This window comes from Sparus aurata, chromosome 16 (assembly GCF_900880675.1).
Source record: "Sparus aurata chromosome 16, fSpaAur1.1, whole genome shotgun sequence".
NCBI lineage: Eukaryota > Metazoa > Chordata > Actinopteri > Spariformes > Sparidae > Sparus > Sparus aurata.
In genome coordinates, this window is record NC_044202.1 from 27,143,954 (window position 1) to 27,160,838 (window position 16,885).

At 41.8% G+C, this 16,885-nt stretch overlaps 1 protein-coding gene across 7 annotated transcripts in view; it reads right to left on the bottom strand.

Moving 5' to 3' along the window:
• Positions 1 to 16,885, bottom strand: part of daam2 (dishevelled associated activator of morphogenesis 2) — a 136,980-nt gene that overhangs the window by 67,913 nt on the left and 52,182 nt on the right. For 5 of the 7 annotated variants that reach the window (XM_030443359.1, XM_030443361.1, XM_030443358.1 and 2 more), the window contains exon 1: positions 11,733 to 11,900. In XM_030443359.1, coding sequence (XP_030299219.1) covers positions 11,733 to 11,900 — 168 coding nt within the window. Of the gene's footprint in view, positions 1 to 11,732; positions 12,024 to 16,885 lie in introns of those variants that run through there. The other 2 variants (XM_030443354.1, XM_030443355.1) reach the window with 1 other exon arrangement.

Sequence of the window (16,885 nt, forward strand, 5' to 3'; positions counted from 1 at the left end):
CCTCAACATAAAATAACATCAAATCATTCAACAAATTTTCAATGATATTGAGGTCTGGGGACTGGGATGGCCATTCCAGAACATTGTACTTGTTCCTCTGCATGAATGCCTGAGTAGATTTTGAGCAGTGTTCTGGGTCGTTGTCTGTTGAAATATCCAGCACTGACGTAACTTCAACTTTGTGATGGATTCTTGAACATCATTCTCAAGAATCTGCTGATATTGAGCGGAATCCATGCAACTTTAACAAGATTCCCAGTACCCGCACTGGCCACACAGCCCCACAGCATGATGGAACCTCCACCAAATTTTACTGTGGGTAGCAAGTGTTTTTTTTGGAATGCTGTGTTTTTCCACCGCCATGCATAACGCCCCTTGTTATGAACAAATTACTCAATCTTTGTTTCATCAGTCCAAAGCACCGTATTCCAAAATGAAGCTGGCTTTGTCCAAATGTGCTTTTGCATACCTCAAGCGACTCTGTTTGTGGCGTATGTGCAGAAGAGGCTTTTTCCGCATCACTCTCCTGTACAGCTTCTCCTTGTGCAAAGTGCGCTGAATTGTTGAACGATGCACAGTGACACCATCAGCAGCAAGATGATGTTGTAGGTCTTTGGAGGTGGTTTGTGTGTTGTCTTTGACCGTTCTCACCATCCTTCACCTTTGCCTTTCCGATATTTTTCTTGGCCTGCAACTTCTGGCTTTAACAAGAACTGTGCCTGTGGTCATCCATTTCCTCACTATGTTCCTCACAGTAGAAACTGACACCTGAAATCTCTGAGATCGCCTTTTGTAGCCTTCCCCTAAACCATCATTTTGAACAATCTTTGTTTTCAGGTCATTTGAGAGTTGTTTGAGGCCCCCATGTTGCCACTCTTCAGAGGAGCATAAAAGAGAGGAACAACTTGCAATTGGCCACCTTAAATATCTTTTCTCATGATTGGATGCACCTGTCTATGAAGTTCAAGGCTGAATGAGCTCACCAAACCAAGTTTGTGTTCCAATTAATCAATGCTGAGTAGTTATTCAAATCCACAAAATGACAAGGGTGCCCACATTTTTGCACAGCCTATTTTTCACGTCTGATTTAATGTCATACAACTGAACAATGCTACACTTAAAATCGTTGTCTGGAAAATACCCCAGTACTCAGCTTTTGTTAGAAGATGAATGAGAGTAAATCATTATGCAGCCTCAGAGGGGTGCCTAAACTTTTTCATATCACTTTATATGGTGGCCTATAAAGCCTTATTGAAGGCCCAGTCTAACATGCAAGAGATTTTACACAATATATGTAGTAGGGGGTCCCTGCTCCATTTCTCTATTAGTAAAGTGGTCCTTCGCCAGGACACAGTTAACAACATGATGTTCTGTACTCTAACAACCCCCAGGGATTATGATGATTGAGATATCTTAGCATATTTGCCACCAATCATGCCTTACATAAATTAGTTTGCATGACATAACAGCAATCAGATGATGAAACGTGTCTGTGGGATATCTGAAATATGTATCTATGCCATATGGAAAGAGCATAAAGGGAGAAGGATAAGTTGGAATTAAATATGGGTGGAGTCAGAGCACTGTGGGAAAATGTATATACTCGCTACTGTTTCGACTATATGTCCACTCCAGGTTAAGAGAGTGAATACGAGAGATGAACCACAGGAGTCGAGGTAGAATGGCAAAGTGGAATGGTGAAAAAGTGTGAGGAAAGTGGTTACTGAGTGTCAGTGAGTATATGTGAGTGACTGGCAAAAGAGTGGAAGTGGGTGCGTCTCAGTCAACTGGCTGAGAATGTGTGAGGCTCCACCTAAATGGGAAATGTGTGTGGCCCAAGAATTATATCCTGTCATATATATGTTTGTCCATGAAGTGGCATTTCCAGAGTGAATTTGAATATGAATATATGTTTTTACCTTATGTGAAATCTAACAGTACAGGCTGACAGGGTCTATCCGGTCCGTAGCACACATACACACACACACACACACACACACACACACACACACACACACACACACACACACACACACACACACACAGTGTATATATATCCTTCAGCATTCTCTGGGCAAGAGAGGAAGGAAGAGGAAAGACAGGCAAGATGGCAGGAAGTCATATGAAGTCTCCAGAGGACTCACAGGAAGCTGTAGCTGCCATTATTGACCCAAATGACATGCAGTGTGTGTGTGTGTGTGTGTGTGTGTGTGTGTGTGTGTGTGTGTGTGTGTGTGTGTGTGTGTGTGCGTGCGCAAGGGAGGGATCTGAAACATTTATCACAACCAAGAAAAATCCAAGGACCAACCTCTATTCTTAAGCTGTGGTAAGAATGGAATTGACTGCTTTACTTCATGTTACAATTCATCACATCAAACACACACACACACACACACACACACACACAGACGCACACACACACATACACACACACACACACACACACACACACACACACACACACACACACACACACTCACACTCACACACTGTGTTCACACCACTTTGCAACATTCAGAGGTGTGGTACTATCCTCTCTTTGATGAGTCACCCAGTAGCCAGTGTTGGCCTACTGCCTCTCCCCTTGGCCAAACAAGGCTTGACCACTTCCATGATAAGGTTGGCTCAGGACAGTAAGAGCTGGCTTTACAACAGAGGTAGGAAGGGAGCTTTCAAAATGGGAAGCTCTTTAGACAAATTCAGGGAAAGAAGAGAGGGGAACAGAAAGGAAAGATGGTGCATCCCAATGCGTACACTGTGGAGGAAACTCACTCCCAGTGGCGCAGAGGGTGGAGAATATTTCCATTCCCTCTTGTTATGCAATGCATTTTTGATTCATGTCCGGCTCAAAAATCACACTGGGGGGAGCATTAGTAGTGGATTTATGTTTTAAAGAGTTTCTCCAGTTCTCCTGGAAAAAGCTAGTGGAGGTTTCAAATGGGAAAGGCTAATTTTACCATTGCTGCTTTGAACAAAATCTATGTGGTTCTAAAAACAGTGACTGGATGCTACTAAAGGTTGCGGCACGCAGATGCTGTGCGTCTGACACTGGACAGCTGAACGAGTGCCAAGAGTGGTTGGATTAAAACTGATGAGACAGAGAAAGAAAGAGATTTCTCACTTTAGGAAAGAGACAGACAAAGCAGATAGAAAAAGAGAGCAGAGAGAAAGGCAGAGAGAACACACACTAATCTGATGTCTGCCAGTACTGTACTTGCCAGATGTTGGCCTAGTAGACCTGATTCAGTTGCGCCAATTTGGCTAGCTATACTGTACATTATATCCTCTCTCATCTCAACATACAATTCATTGCAGATGGGTGAGAGACAGGGTCTCTTTTTAATAATAAGACAACCAGTCTCACTTTTAAGAAGGGGAGTACATTAATTTTCAATCTGAATGCAAAAGAAATAATGCCATTTGCTGAGTCATACTTGGCATCTTTCTTTTCTTCACAAGAACAATCTAGTGGGCCTGTGTAATCAGTTTTATTCCACAGAATATTCTCTGACTCGAGTACTTCTAAACTGGTTGCATCTTCTTTGTTTATTTTTGTCTTTCTGAAACATTTATGTTCGTAATGGTTAGTGGCATTGTGTAGTTGGGTTCAGGCCCTTGCAATGTGTCGTCTCATTGTGACAATATGCTGACCTTTCCAAAGTAATACGATGTGTTCAGCTGTAACTTGTAAATGGCTGTCAGGTGGGGTATTTCCACTGGCACTTTTGGTCATGTTGAGACAAACCACGATTTGCATTTCCATTACCAGTTATGCCAAGCCGTGCCTGAGATGGAGCTCTGGAGTGGGGGCAAAACAAGCTCAAATGGCTCAATGTGAGTTGCAATGATCTAATGATGACCCTCTTCTTCCCTTCAAAAAGGATGCAAAACTCAAGTCAGCTTCAAGACTACTTTTTAGGTCTGGTCTAGGTCTGGTCTAGAAATTGACTATATTATTACTTTGACTTGTCTCGGTCTTAGATAAAGAACACTCTGGATTTTACTTCAAGACCAGTTTGAATTAAGTAAAGAGTATGACCTGCTCCAACTGGAAAGTGTCATGAGATAGATTTTGGTGTGAATTGACACTATATGAATACAAATATAATGGATTTGACCACTCACAGCCACTCGTTTGACCACTACACAAGACAAGTGTGTCATCAGTTACAGACAAGTGGATAGCGCCATGCAAGGCTGAGGTATTGAGTCAAACTGAGCCCTTACATGTGTATGAAAAAGCCCCATAGTTGTCCCCAACCGACCTCACTCTTTTTTTTTTTTTTTTTTTGCATAACTGAGCAGCAGCAATTTTACATTTGATAATACAACGCTATTATCGGAGAAATGCCTTAATGAACAAATAAAGTCGTCATTCTTCTTGAAAGGTCTACCAAACTTCACACATGGCACATATATGAACTATGTGTGCACACTTTCCATCAGTGTTTCCAAGCAACTGTTTAAAATGCACACAGATCCAAAATATACAGAACCCAGAGTGGCACATTTGCTATCAGGAAATTATGCAGCCAGCTGCAAATATGTAGTTTAATTGATGCTATCCAATAGCCCCTCTGATGTGGTCTTTGTTCATTGTTTTCAAATCAGTGGCAATTGTTTCCAGGTTCATTTGCATGAGTTTGGCAGGTCCTTACTGGCACATAAGGGTTCGTGTCAGACTTAAACAGGTCTATTCTTTAAACTTACTCTGCGATAAGTTGTTGCACATTTGGCAGAAAAGAGTTTGCACAAGGGAACCAAGCATGGCTCCCACACATGCTTTATTCTGCAGTATTCGTTTTGTAAGCTTCACCGCAAAGTCAATAAGTCATCTCTTCTGCACTGTTCCTAATAGCATAGAAACAGAGCCGTTTCTTGCTATAAGCGGACTATGGGGGTGCATAGGGCCCCCGCGCCACAAGGGGCCCCCCTCAAGTTGCAAGGTCAGCTGCAATACTTGAGGAATGACCCGAAGGAAAAGATGTGAAAAGGACCTGACACCTGGCCCGCTGATTGGTCAGATCTGGTGTATACCACGCCGCGTTGCTATGACGACCAGTACTACTAAACTAGGAGGGGGCGGGGAATTGCGCTGAGCCATAAGTTCAGGTCATTCACGGCATGGCGACCAAACTAGCGTATTCATCTGCCGCAGAAAAAAGAAGAAACAAGATGAAGAAAAACGCTCGCTGGATAAAGGTAAGTGTTTTTTTTTCGTTATGTTGGTTGGAGGGGCTAGCTAAAATGCCAAATTTTTTAGCTAGCTTAAGTGTTTGCTTTAGGAGAGGGCTAAAATAAAATGTATCTCACATGTGAATGCCATAACACTGATTGACTGAAGTGACACCCGTTTTGGTGAATCACAGCAGGTCCAGTTCGTTGGCATTATATTTGTGAGGGAGGGTGTGTGTGTTAGGCAGATATCTGTCATGTCATGCTGGATCCTCATCCAGTAGAGCTGCTGGTCCGTCATAGACCTCCTCTGCTCTTCAATGTTTGTCACATAACATTACTTTAGGATTGTTTGTATGATTAATTTATCAATTTTAGTGTTTCCTCAGTTTGTAGGTCTCTAGTGTGAAGTGTGCTAAACAACCCTGATGCATATGAGGCCTACTGTGGATTATTATGGACTATTGTGGCCGAAGATTATTGCTCTGAGGACAATATAATTTGAACACATTTGCCTACAGCTTAGTTATGTTTTTGATTTATTACTTTGTTTTATTCAAAAGAATCATAATAACACAAGTCAATTTAAAGTGAACTATACTATATAGGACCTTTAGTTCTGCCCACAGAATATATGTTAAGACCAAATCATCAGTTAAGCAAGTAGTTCACTTTGTAATACTCTGTGAAATATAAACTTAGATATTCCTTCAATATCACATAAAGCTCATCAGTCATTTATCTTTGTTTTATAACTCTTTGAAACTGCTTAAAAGTGACAACTTTGAAATTGGGTGCATGCTTTAAAGGGACACTGTGCTGTATATTGCAAGGTTTAAAATAAAAACAGATTATGAATTTCTCCATTAGCGTAACATAACTCAATTATATAGTATGAATATTTGCTTAGGATCTGTTTTGCTTGGTAACCTGAGGAGTTTTGTCTTTGCAGGAGCAATTCTGAAGTATTTTGGAGCCGCAGAACAGGAAGCAGCACTGCCGCCTTCAGCACCAGAGATTGACAAGCAGCTCTCATATGCTGGCAAGGAAGCAGAAATTTTGAAGAGGGGCTTAAGGTAGATCTGCTTAAAACACAAGACTCAGATGATACTGATAATCATCACAAAGTGGTGTGATTGTGTTATATAGTTCTGTATGGTTCCTTTAAAGTATTGTTTTTATTGTTGGTTTGTTTTCATTGTTGCATTTATATTGTATGCTGGTTTATTGTGTTGGTCCTGATGGGCTTGTGTTACATTTGAAAGGTTCCTTACTACCTACTACTAACAGTATTATTCTCATTAGTTTTTTTGTTTTTATTGTTTGCATATTGATATGGATGCTGGCTCATTGTGATTTTCTTTTCTAAGTAAAGCCTATTTTATTTTCTCTACGACTTCAACTTTAGTTTTGGGTGTATGTATGTTATGTGTTTAATGTCAACTTAAAATAAAATAAAATTGAGGACACTCCATCAGTTTAATTTATTGACCTATCAAGGATCCCTATTGTTTACCTTGTATTGTCATATCATATTATCAGTTCACCTTACTAGTGTGGGTCAACTTAAGATGTTTGTTTTCCTCTTAAAATGTAATAGATTGTTGCATCTTTATGGATCACCCAAAAGGGTTAGGAATCTATCCATCGTAGTTTGACAAAATAGGGGCCCCCAAACAGCATCTTGCATAGGGCCCCCAAAAAAACAGAAACGGCCCTGCATAGAAGTTAGAGGTTGATTACAGGTTATACATTTCCAATATTTAGGATCAATAGCAAAGCAGCAGTGGAAAGTGTGGTCTGAATAACAGAACATGCTTGTGCTTCTTTGGGTTTTGACAATGGCTGAAATAAATATGATGAGAGGTTCGTAGTTGTTTATTTATTCTATTCTACCTCGACTACCCGCACCAGGTCAGATGACAAACAGGTACAAGGGACAGACACATGATAATATGTATTCCATTTAATGTTCAGAGTAACCACCATGGCACAACAGACAAGTTAAACCTACAGAATTTCAGGCCAACAATTTTTCATATAAATATTTCTGAGATAAGTCTGTTTTTCCATTAACAGTGTAAGATGAGTGTGCACTTTGCAGTATCTAGACACAATGGAAGACCCCATTATGGATGTGAGGACAGGTGGAGGTGGTTTACTCTTCCGTTTGGCCCAGATCTGTCGTTCCCACTCCAGAGGCTCCACTGAGTCTCATTCTCCTCCTCAGGGAAGGCTTTCATAACAATAATCCCCATCTCCTGTTGTCATGGAAACACACTATGGTATGTTATTATCTATTTTTCTTTATCCTCCTCTGAAGCACAGCTTATCCTCTAATGATATTGGTGCTCTAAGTGAGCATTACAAGCACTGTGTCCACAAGGAGTGACTGCTTGGGGTCTGGTTGTACAGATTTTTTAATGGCCAGTCAAAATTTGCCAGCATGTCGGCTACATTATCAGTACAACAGATGTGAGGGGCCAATGTCCTAGCCAGATGACCAGAAGCTGTTTGTGCATTGGTCATCCAATCAAAGCTGACATGAATCAAACTTTTACGGGTTGAGTTATTATCTAACCGGATCATAATTTTTCCTTTTCAAACATAATAGCATAGAGACTTTAAAGTGAAGTCACAATTGTCCAATCTTCCCTTTTTGTATAAAATAATAATGTCAACATGTTTTTTAAATGTTTTTATGGTGTTTATTATTAAAAAGGCTGTAAAAAAAAAAAAGACACTGGGAGGAAATCTCAGAAATGTTGATGTAGAGGAGTGTGTCCCTGTCTATGTTTGATTGACTGCCTGCAGTCTTCAAGAGTGCAGGTGTTCTGACATCTTAAAGAAAAAGAGACTACATGTGATCGACAGGGCACACATGTATGATGTTATAGACACAACACCACTGAGTGCTAAATTCAGTGCTGGGATTCTGCACTATAGACAAGATGAACCACATCCTAACAGACATTTCCCCAAAGACCAAACATCTAAGCTCGTGAACGACACCATCAGACGTAGCCATCCAACAACTGTCATGACAATAATATATTTACAACATGTGGGAGGGTGCAGATTAAATGAGAAACGCCAAATCCTCTTTCTCTCCTGGGTCAAAAAGCTGCAAGTCAAGAGGGTTTGAAAATTGGGGATCTGTTTGCTCTGCTTCTTCTTCAGCTGATACATCTGTGTCAGCTTCATCGCATGCGTGGATGTTTACCCCACAGTAAATTGTGGGTCTTTTGGTCCTCTCAATCCCAAGGACTGCTGTAATTTGGCTAAGTGCTCCCATATGACAGACATGTTTTATTCTAGCCCAGCATTGCATGTCTCTGTTCTCTTTTACAAAACTTTTCTCCATGTAAAAACTTGAAAAAATAAACTTTAGGTCCTTTGGAACAAAACTTAACTGAAAGGACATTAGACCATTAAAGTCTAAGGACGCTGATTGAGGCACGTGTCTTGACTGCTACAATTCTACGTTTTAATTTTTGCTGAAAATGGCTCGTATGTTACTAAGATTAAGAGCCTAGAGTCACGTCTGGTCAATTAGTTTGAGAGGAAGGGTAAGGATTACCATTGGGAAAACAGATGCCTTGATAACAGTGAATAATTTCCTATCACAAATGGAATTTCACTTAATTTCCTGAATTGATTTTGACAGTTGGAGGAGTGATATATCCTGCAGGCAGTGGAGTTTAGCATTCCCCACGACTAAAACTTGACAGTGCCAGGGAGAGTCCTGAAGCCACACAACTTAGCACATTGTAGAGACAGGGCGACCGAGACAGAGAAAGAAGGAAATCTGAGGTTGAGGGAGAATAACAAAAGTGCTGAGATGGAGACAGACAGGGCCTAAACACACCAAGAGACAGGAACTGAGCAACAAGTAGACAGAAACAGCAAATCCCTGTTCTTCCGGCAAAGCCAGAACTGGCTCACATGGCAGCTGAAACCCAAAGAAGATTTTTAAATTCTGACAGCTATGCTCGATCCCTCTCCACACTATGGGAATGTGCCAACTCAGCCATGGCAGTCTGACACAAATACAGTCTAACAACCTCTGCCAACAAGTGTAATCTTTGCACGTGATAGAACTGTTACGAAAGGGTGGCCTGTACGTAGTGGAAAGGATGAGCCCCTTAATTTGTGGGGTGGGGGGTTGGTGTTTGGGTTGGGGTGTGGTCTACAACCATCAAGAACCCCTCCACCAGATCTGAGTCCTTCCAATTTCTGTCCCTAATCCTGTTTGGTCAGGATAACAAACTAGGTGCAAAGAAAGGAAAAGGAAAATAGTTGGACTGCTCAGAATTTGAAAAAAGGAAATTCCAGTACAGTAATACAGGACATTAGGGCCAGCATGACTATTTGTCATCACAAAAACACAGGGACCAGTGTAAAGCAACAGGTCATATCTCAGAATACCACATTGAGAAGATTTTAAAATAGTTTTTTGAAGTCTTATCAATAATATTCCGAATTACTAGGCCTGTTCAAAAAATTGATATGGCCGGATACCTTCACAAACTTCTGCCGATACTTGCATCGATGCACACTTTAAAGAATCGATATTTCCATAAATGCCTAGACTGACATTTCAAGTCACGTTTTCCAAGGTGCAGTACATATATTGGCCAGAGGTGGCGGTAGAGGGCCATCTACACAATGCAGTGCACGCTTTTCACCAAAACAGATGAACAAGTATAGATGAGAAAGTTTACCCACCCCCATCCAAGCTAAAAGCAAAGATATGGGCACATTTTGGATTTTGGAGAACAGCCGGAGGTCGGGATTTGGACATGAGCTATGCAGTATGCAGGCTTTGTAAATGCAAGGTGAAATACTGCAGTAATACGACCAACCTCCATCTCCACATAGCGAGACACCATCCAGAGCAATAGGTGCTAGCAGAGGTGCTACGGAGGCAACACCCGGGAATTCTATGCCGTCTCAACCAAAAATGAGTGACGCGTTCAAGTCTAATTACCCATCTACTTCTGCACGGGCACAGAAGATTACAGAGGCACTTTTATGCTTTATTTGTAAGGACTTGCGCCCATACAGCGTAGTGGACAACAAAGGATTCAGGCAGCTGCTCAACGAGTGTGAGCCATGCTACGTAATTCCCACTCTTCGGTTCATCACAGAAACAGCAGTGCCGAAGTTGTACAAAGATATGAAAGAAAAAGTCAAAGAAACCATCTCCTTTGCAGAGAGAGTCGGCATCACATGTGATGCATGAACATCGAGAGCAACACAGTCATATGTGACATTTACATGCAACCACATTTCTCCAGAATGGGAGATTGTCTCCCATGTTCTGCAAACAAGAGCAATGTTTGTCAGCCACACTGGATCAGATATTGCAGATTTGCTTCAGTCTGTGATGGATGAATGGGGGCTTGGTGATAAGAATCCAGCTTTAGTGACAGATAATGCATCTAACTATGCAGTCCTATTATTTAAAATAAAGGACTATTGTTAATTGTGTAAAGGATGTTGTCATTTTTCAAAATTTACGTGTATAGCCCCCGTATCGGGATAGGTATCATATCGTGAGGTTGTAGTAAATACCCAGCCCTATTAGACACACTTATTATTCCGTAGCTGATGGAGGAAGTAGCTAAGGAGTGTGACATCCTCTCTTCCTCATCTCTGTTGAGATTTGCACGTGTGTATTATCCATCAGGCAGCTGGCAAGGCTTGTGTAGTGAGGCGAAAGCCAAGCCACCAAGTCAGCGGTAGTTATTTTTACGTATCTTTTACTTCAGTCTTTCTTTCAAACTCAGTGCCACCTAATGAAGTCTGCGTGCTGCTTCAGCAAAGTTTGGATGGCAAGTATTAACAAACCAGCATCCCGAGCTTAGACTTAGGTAATACCATTGTGGAAATAAGCGTGTTCAGCCGCTTGTTGTGTGTCCATCACAGCAAGTCAGATCTGGATGTCTGTGACTGGGGCGCTGTTTAGCTCAGTTGGTAGAGCACGTGTCCCATGTGCCGAGTCTCTGCAGCAGACCTGGGTTCGACTCCCGGCCTGGGTCCCTTTGCTGCGTGTCACTCCCCCTCTCTCTCTCCCTATTTCCTGTCATATCTTCAGCTGTTCTATCAATAAAGCCCTAAAAGGCCAAAAAAAAATGTCTGTGACTACTGTGGAGTGTATTGTACCCGTTCACATTAGACAAGACAAAAGCCAGATTTTAGGTGATGTTTGCAGTTTTTTTGTCCAGTGTAAAAGGGTCATTAGTGGGATTTTGCTCCACTACTGAAACTACTGATTGTGATTGATTTAAAATTCAAATTTATGATACCACAAATGCAAAGTGGTCTGTGTTAAAACTGAGGCCCAGGTCTAGGCCTAACTGGTTAAATTCACTGGAGAGAAAGACTCATCAGACTAGCTTGCTCAACTCCTTGATTTAAGGGCCCATCGTTTAGAAAGTGGGATTTCCTTTCTGTTTCCATATCAAGCAGGTCTAGGTGCTATACAAACACTGACAGCCTAAACCACAAAAAAGCATAACATGGGACCTTTAAGATTTCTCTTTCTCACTTACCACCAGTTCGGAGAAACGCGCATGCAGCTCCTCAGCGGGGGGCATGGGGGCACTGAACTCCAGCAGTTGGAGGGGCACGCTGTCCTTGAGGTTGATTTCTGGGGGCTCGCTACTGCCAAAGCAGCACAGGAAGCCCAGGCCCGGCCGCGTCCTCTTCCTGGGGGGCATGTTGGCTGTGGTGACACAGGTGGCAATGATGGTGCTGGACCAGGAAGGTAGAGGGAGGGGCCAGGGGCAGGGAGGGGGAGTGGAGAGGAGAGGAGGATGAGGCTGTTATCTAGGGGGCATGATCTGGAAGAGAGAAGAAAAGCATTGTCATGGACTTTAGAATAACTTTCTATGACATTCAATACATTTAGACAAGCATGTTTATGTTATAATATAATAATAATCCAGTCAATGTTTTCTAGCAATGAAATAATTTCTAGTGCACATGAAATGAAGGGATTTGTTTCCAGCTGCTTATTTAGTGTAAAATAAATACAGGAAGATAAACAAGCAGCAGCAGTACTACAGCTACACAATGGAAGAATGTTACCAAAGAAACATTTTAACTCAATCATGGGAATTTTTTAGGAAAAAGATGACATGGTGCTTGGAATACAGACTATTTAGAGGCTATCCCTGGAAAGTACACTGCAGACATGCTCTAGGATGTCTTTCCACATCATCTTTATTCCCTTCACAGCAGGGGCCACCATCATATCCTCATCTTGTCATTGGCTGTTCTTGTCCCTCGACAAAGAAACCTCTTGTCCCTAAGGTACAATGGTGGCTGTGCAGTGTGTGTGTCTGTGTGTTGTTTGTGTAGATTTGCACCAAGAGCTGCCCCAGCAGTGCCTTTACTTCTTCAATGGAGCAGACACTGTGTATATGTGTGTGTTTATACAGTCATGCATGACAATAACTACAACAGGAGCAGAGGACTGAATAGGCCAAGACACCCTGGAGGATATCCTCAAAACAACGAAAAAGGATATGGGTGGTCTTGACAGTATGAATAATACACTCTTTACACCATATTATGTCCCATCAACTGCATATTTAACTTACATAATGTGCGCTTACACCCATAGCGGCTCACACAGTTGCCAAAGCTCTACTTTATGCAACAATCTACTGTATTTTTGAATGAATGGAGTTCAAGCCTGTTATGCAAATACCACGGACATGCACATCCCACAAAAGTATTTGACCAAAAAATCCATTTTGATGCCATTTGTAGGAAAATCCATGAAGTTGCAAACAGGAAAACATGACCAACACTAACAGAAGCAGATCTTAAATAGCATACACTTTCAATTTCAGATTTCCGATTGTGTAAACTAAACAAGCATTAAGAATTGGCTATAGCGTTTAACATGGCAGTGAAAGTTTATGACTTCAGTTTCCACAAAGAAAAGCTACAGTCTACTACATCTTGACTGAGCATGACTCTCCGGCATCATTCGCTCACACATTTGTTCAGCCTTGGAGTTATCACTGCGCAGCCTAAAAATAGCTGGCTGGTACATTCTTTATGAATGTGCTAGGCCCTCGACAGGATCTTAAAGGGGAAGAAAATGAAAAGAGAAAAACATCATATTTCCATTTTGCCTTTTTGGATTTTGCTCATTTACTTTTTTTCGCCTCCTTGAATCTGCTATCCCTCTCAGGGCAGAAGAAGCAGAGCAGAACTGGAGGCTATTTGAAATGAAAAGCAAGTTCTTCTTTGGTTTCTTTTTGAACATGGAGATGCCTGTGCAACCATCAGTTGGCTAATTTTCTGACAAGTCAATTATTCTGTACGGTATAACCACTGTCAAATTTGTAGACTGTTTCGTAGACATTGCATCAGTGTGCTCAATGGAAATTATACAATGTGCGGCATCTTGTTTATGTGTGCCTGTATGTGAGGTACATTGGATACTGCACCAGTGAGTGTGTTATGACAGCTGAGGTGTCAACCCCAAACGCCCAGTGAGGGGGGATTAACCTGCTACTGAGCTCCAGGGCAGGAGTCACCTGTGGGCATCTACTGGTCATCTGTTCCCTGTGTATAGTGAAGAGTATGTATTTTATTTTAATGTTTATTTGAAATGGACATAGCAATTACATTGGACAAACCAGATGCATTGTTTAAGTGTTTTAGCACAAGTGCTAATTCGCAACACTTGTCCATAGGCAGCTTTTGAAAAGATAGGGCAATTAAAAAATAGGGCAATTAAAATAACAAGAATGGAAAAAGGAAACACCAGACAAAGATAGGAAAAAAAGAAGAAAAAAACAAAACAAAAAAAAAACAGCAACAAAACTATGGGAAAAAGAAGTCAAAAACATACAAGCAATTTTCAAATAAGGAACATAAAAAGACAACAGAGCAAAGGCAATATGAGCAAGCAGTAAACCAGTTAAGAACAATTCATGTGTGCACTGTTGATTAGATTTTAGCCACTGTTTGAGTCCTTTGTTAAAATCTTTACTATTGGTCTCTAATTCTGTCCTGTTGCCTATACTAAAGGGACCCTTTGTGTACAATGGACATAGCAGATTACACAATTCAACGCAGAGACCCAGAAATGCTGTGTCAGTTACTGTGTACATTTTATGAAAAATAAATAGGCACAGTATCAACCGATATGATAAAAGCACCGACACTGCACTCTGACAGTGGAACGCTTTACTAGGCAGGGCTAGGCAAATCTTTTCAATTTAACCCTTGTGCCTAAATGTAAAATAATACAGTTTGTATTTGCAGAAATTGTTGCAGACATTAACTTCAGCCTTAAGCAGTCTTAGTAACACAAATCAGAACAACATCATCCATCATTCCCTGTTTGATTTTCCTCGACAGTGAATTTTGCACCTAAATAATATAAATTTGCACTTTCATGATTGATTGGGCTGGCTCAGATGGAAAAGGCTTTGCTGATAATAGCAGTGTATGTTTTTGCTCAGGAAAAGAAGTGCAAATTTCTCTTTTGCTTACATTGGAAGAAATTTTACTGCAGGAGGACTAATATGGACATGAGGGACAAATACAGTGACTAAATACTGTTTCAATGCACATATGAGGATGTGTGTGGTGTTTTTAGATGGACCTGACAAATATGAACTTATCCTTTAAGGTTCTTATGAACTTCAGCCAAAAAGGAAACAGTACAGCGCTTTTAAGCAGTGAGATGACTGTAACAAAAGCCCACTTCAGGGAGGTAAATCATGGAGATTTTTCCATACATTAACACTTGAAAAAGGCTTTGCCTCAAACTATTAACAGTGACAGCTTTTCATCGTTTTTATTACCATAAGATAAAGTACGAGCCAAAGCCTAATCTTAATGGTGGTGAGTTAGTTATTGTTGCTGTGGACAGCTGGCGGAGCCTAATGGAAAAGAGGCCACTCTACAGGGTTTTAAAGCCATTCAGCATAAAACGCAACCTTCTGTCCAGTATCTGTGTGTTTGTTTGAGTGACTGTCTCTATCTTCACTCTCCCACAGAGCCCCACGTGTGGCCAGCCCTCACTCAACACCAGTTCTGCTGGTCACTTTCCACCCCATGCCTAAGGAAAGTAGGCCAAGAAATCCAAATACACACTATACAGTAAATACACACAGGAATATAAGGATATACACTACTCACAATAAGTTAGGGATATTGTGAGAGACTCAGTGGATTTCATACATACATTGTTTGTTTCACTTCAGAGAGTTTTGGGATAGGGAGGCAATTGTATTGGGGTGATAGACACACCTCATTTTGTGTTTTCCACTTAATGGTCTCACTGTGTACAGTGTGCCTTATATATTGGGGCCAATACCAAAAAACTAAAAGACAACCCTTTTCAATGTGGCATCAATTTCAACATTCTGTGGGTATAAAAAGCTGGTATTGACAATAAGTAATTCCAAGTTCATCATTCAAACAGCCATGAACACACGACGTCACTTAACGGACGAGCAGCGCTACCTGGCCATAGCGCGCCTTCGGGTCGGTGGCAGGCAGTCAGATGTTGCTTGTGAACTTGGTGTGTCTCAAAGTGTCATCAGCAGACTTGCATCAAGACACAGAACTACTGGCAGAGTTCATGACAGACCCAGGAGTGGAGCCCCACGAGTGACAGACCGCAACGATGACCAGTACCTAAGGACCTATGCACTCAGACATCGTTATGCAACTGCCACACAGCTGCAGGCCCAGTTACGAGATGTGAGGGGTACTAGGGTTTCCAGACAAACCATTCGAAGACGACCAGACGACCATTGCAGGTGACTCCACTGACACCAAGACACCGCCGTGAACGTTTGCAGTGGGCACAAGACCATGTGACCTGGACAATGCAGCAGTGGTCTACCGTCCTGTTCACTGATGAGTGTCGGGTCACCTTGCACAGAAATGATGGTCGTCAGCGTTGCTGGAGAAGGCGAGGTGAGCGATACGCCAAGGTCAACATGGTCCCCAGGGTTCCCTTTGGTGGAGGAGGTGCAACAGTCTGGGCAGGCATCACCAGTCAGCGCAAAACAGATTTGGTTATTGTAGATGGCTCAGTCACTGCACGTTCTTACCTCAGAGACATCATAGAACCCATCATCATCCCCCAATTCCAGCCAGCACACCCCCAACTTTCTGTTCATGGATGATAATGCTCCACCACATCGTGCCAGAATTGTCACAGCTCGACTTCAGGAAGTCGGAGTGCCTCATATGGTATGGCCAGCAATGTCCCCCTGACCTGAACCCCATAGAGCACGTCTGGGACCAGCTGAAGCAGAGACTGGATGATCGTACCCCACCCCCACGTGACCTGGCAGAACTGCGTGTAGCACTTGTGGAGGAGTGGAACGCATTGCCTCAGAACAACATCATGAGGCTAGTGAGGAGCATGAGACGTCGCTGTCAAGCTGTCATTGCGGCAAATGATGGAAACACCCACTACTGACACTGTCAATTTTTGTTATTTGGGGCTATCCTTGTTATTGTCTAAATTTTTGGGGTAATAAATATTAAACTAATGAAAATGGTGTTTCTTCTCATTCATTATTAGTAATATCAAAGGGAACTTTTACTTATTTCATTAAAATTCAGACCAAATAGGAAAAGCACTCATGTAAATGACAATATCCCTAACTTATTGTGAGTAGTGTATATGGAAATATAAGGGAGCATCAACACTTGT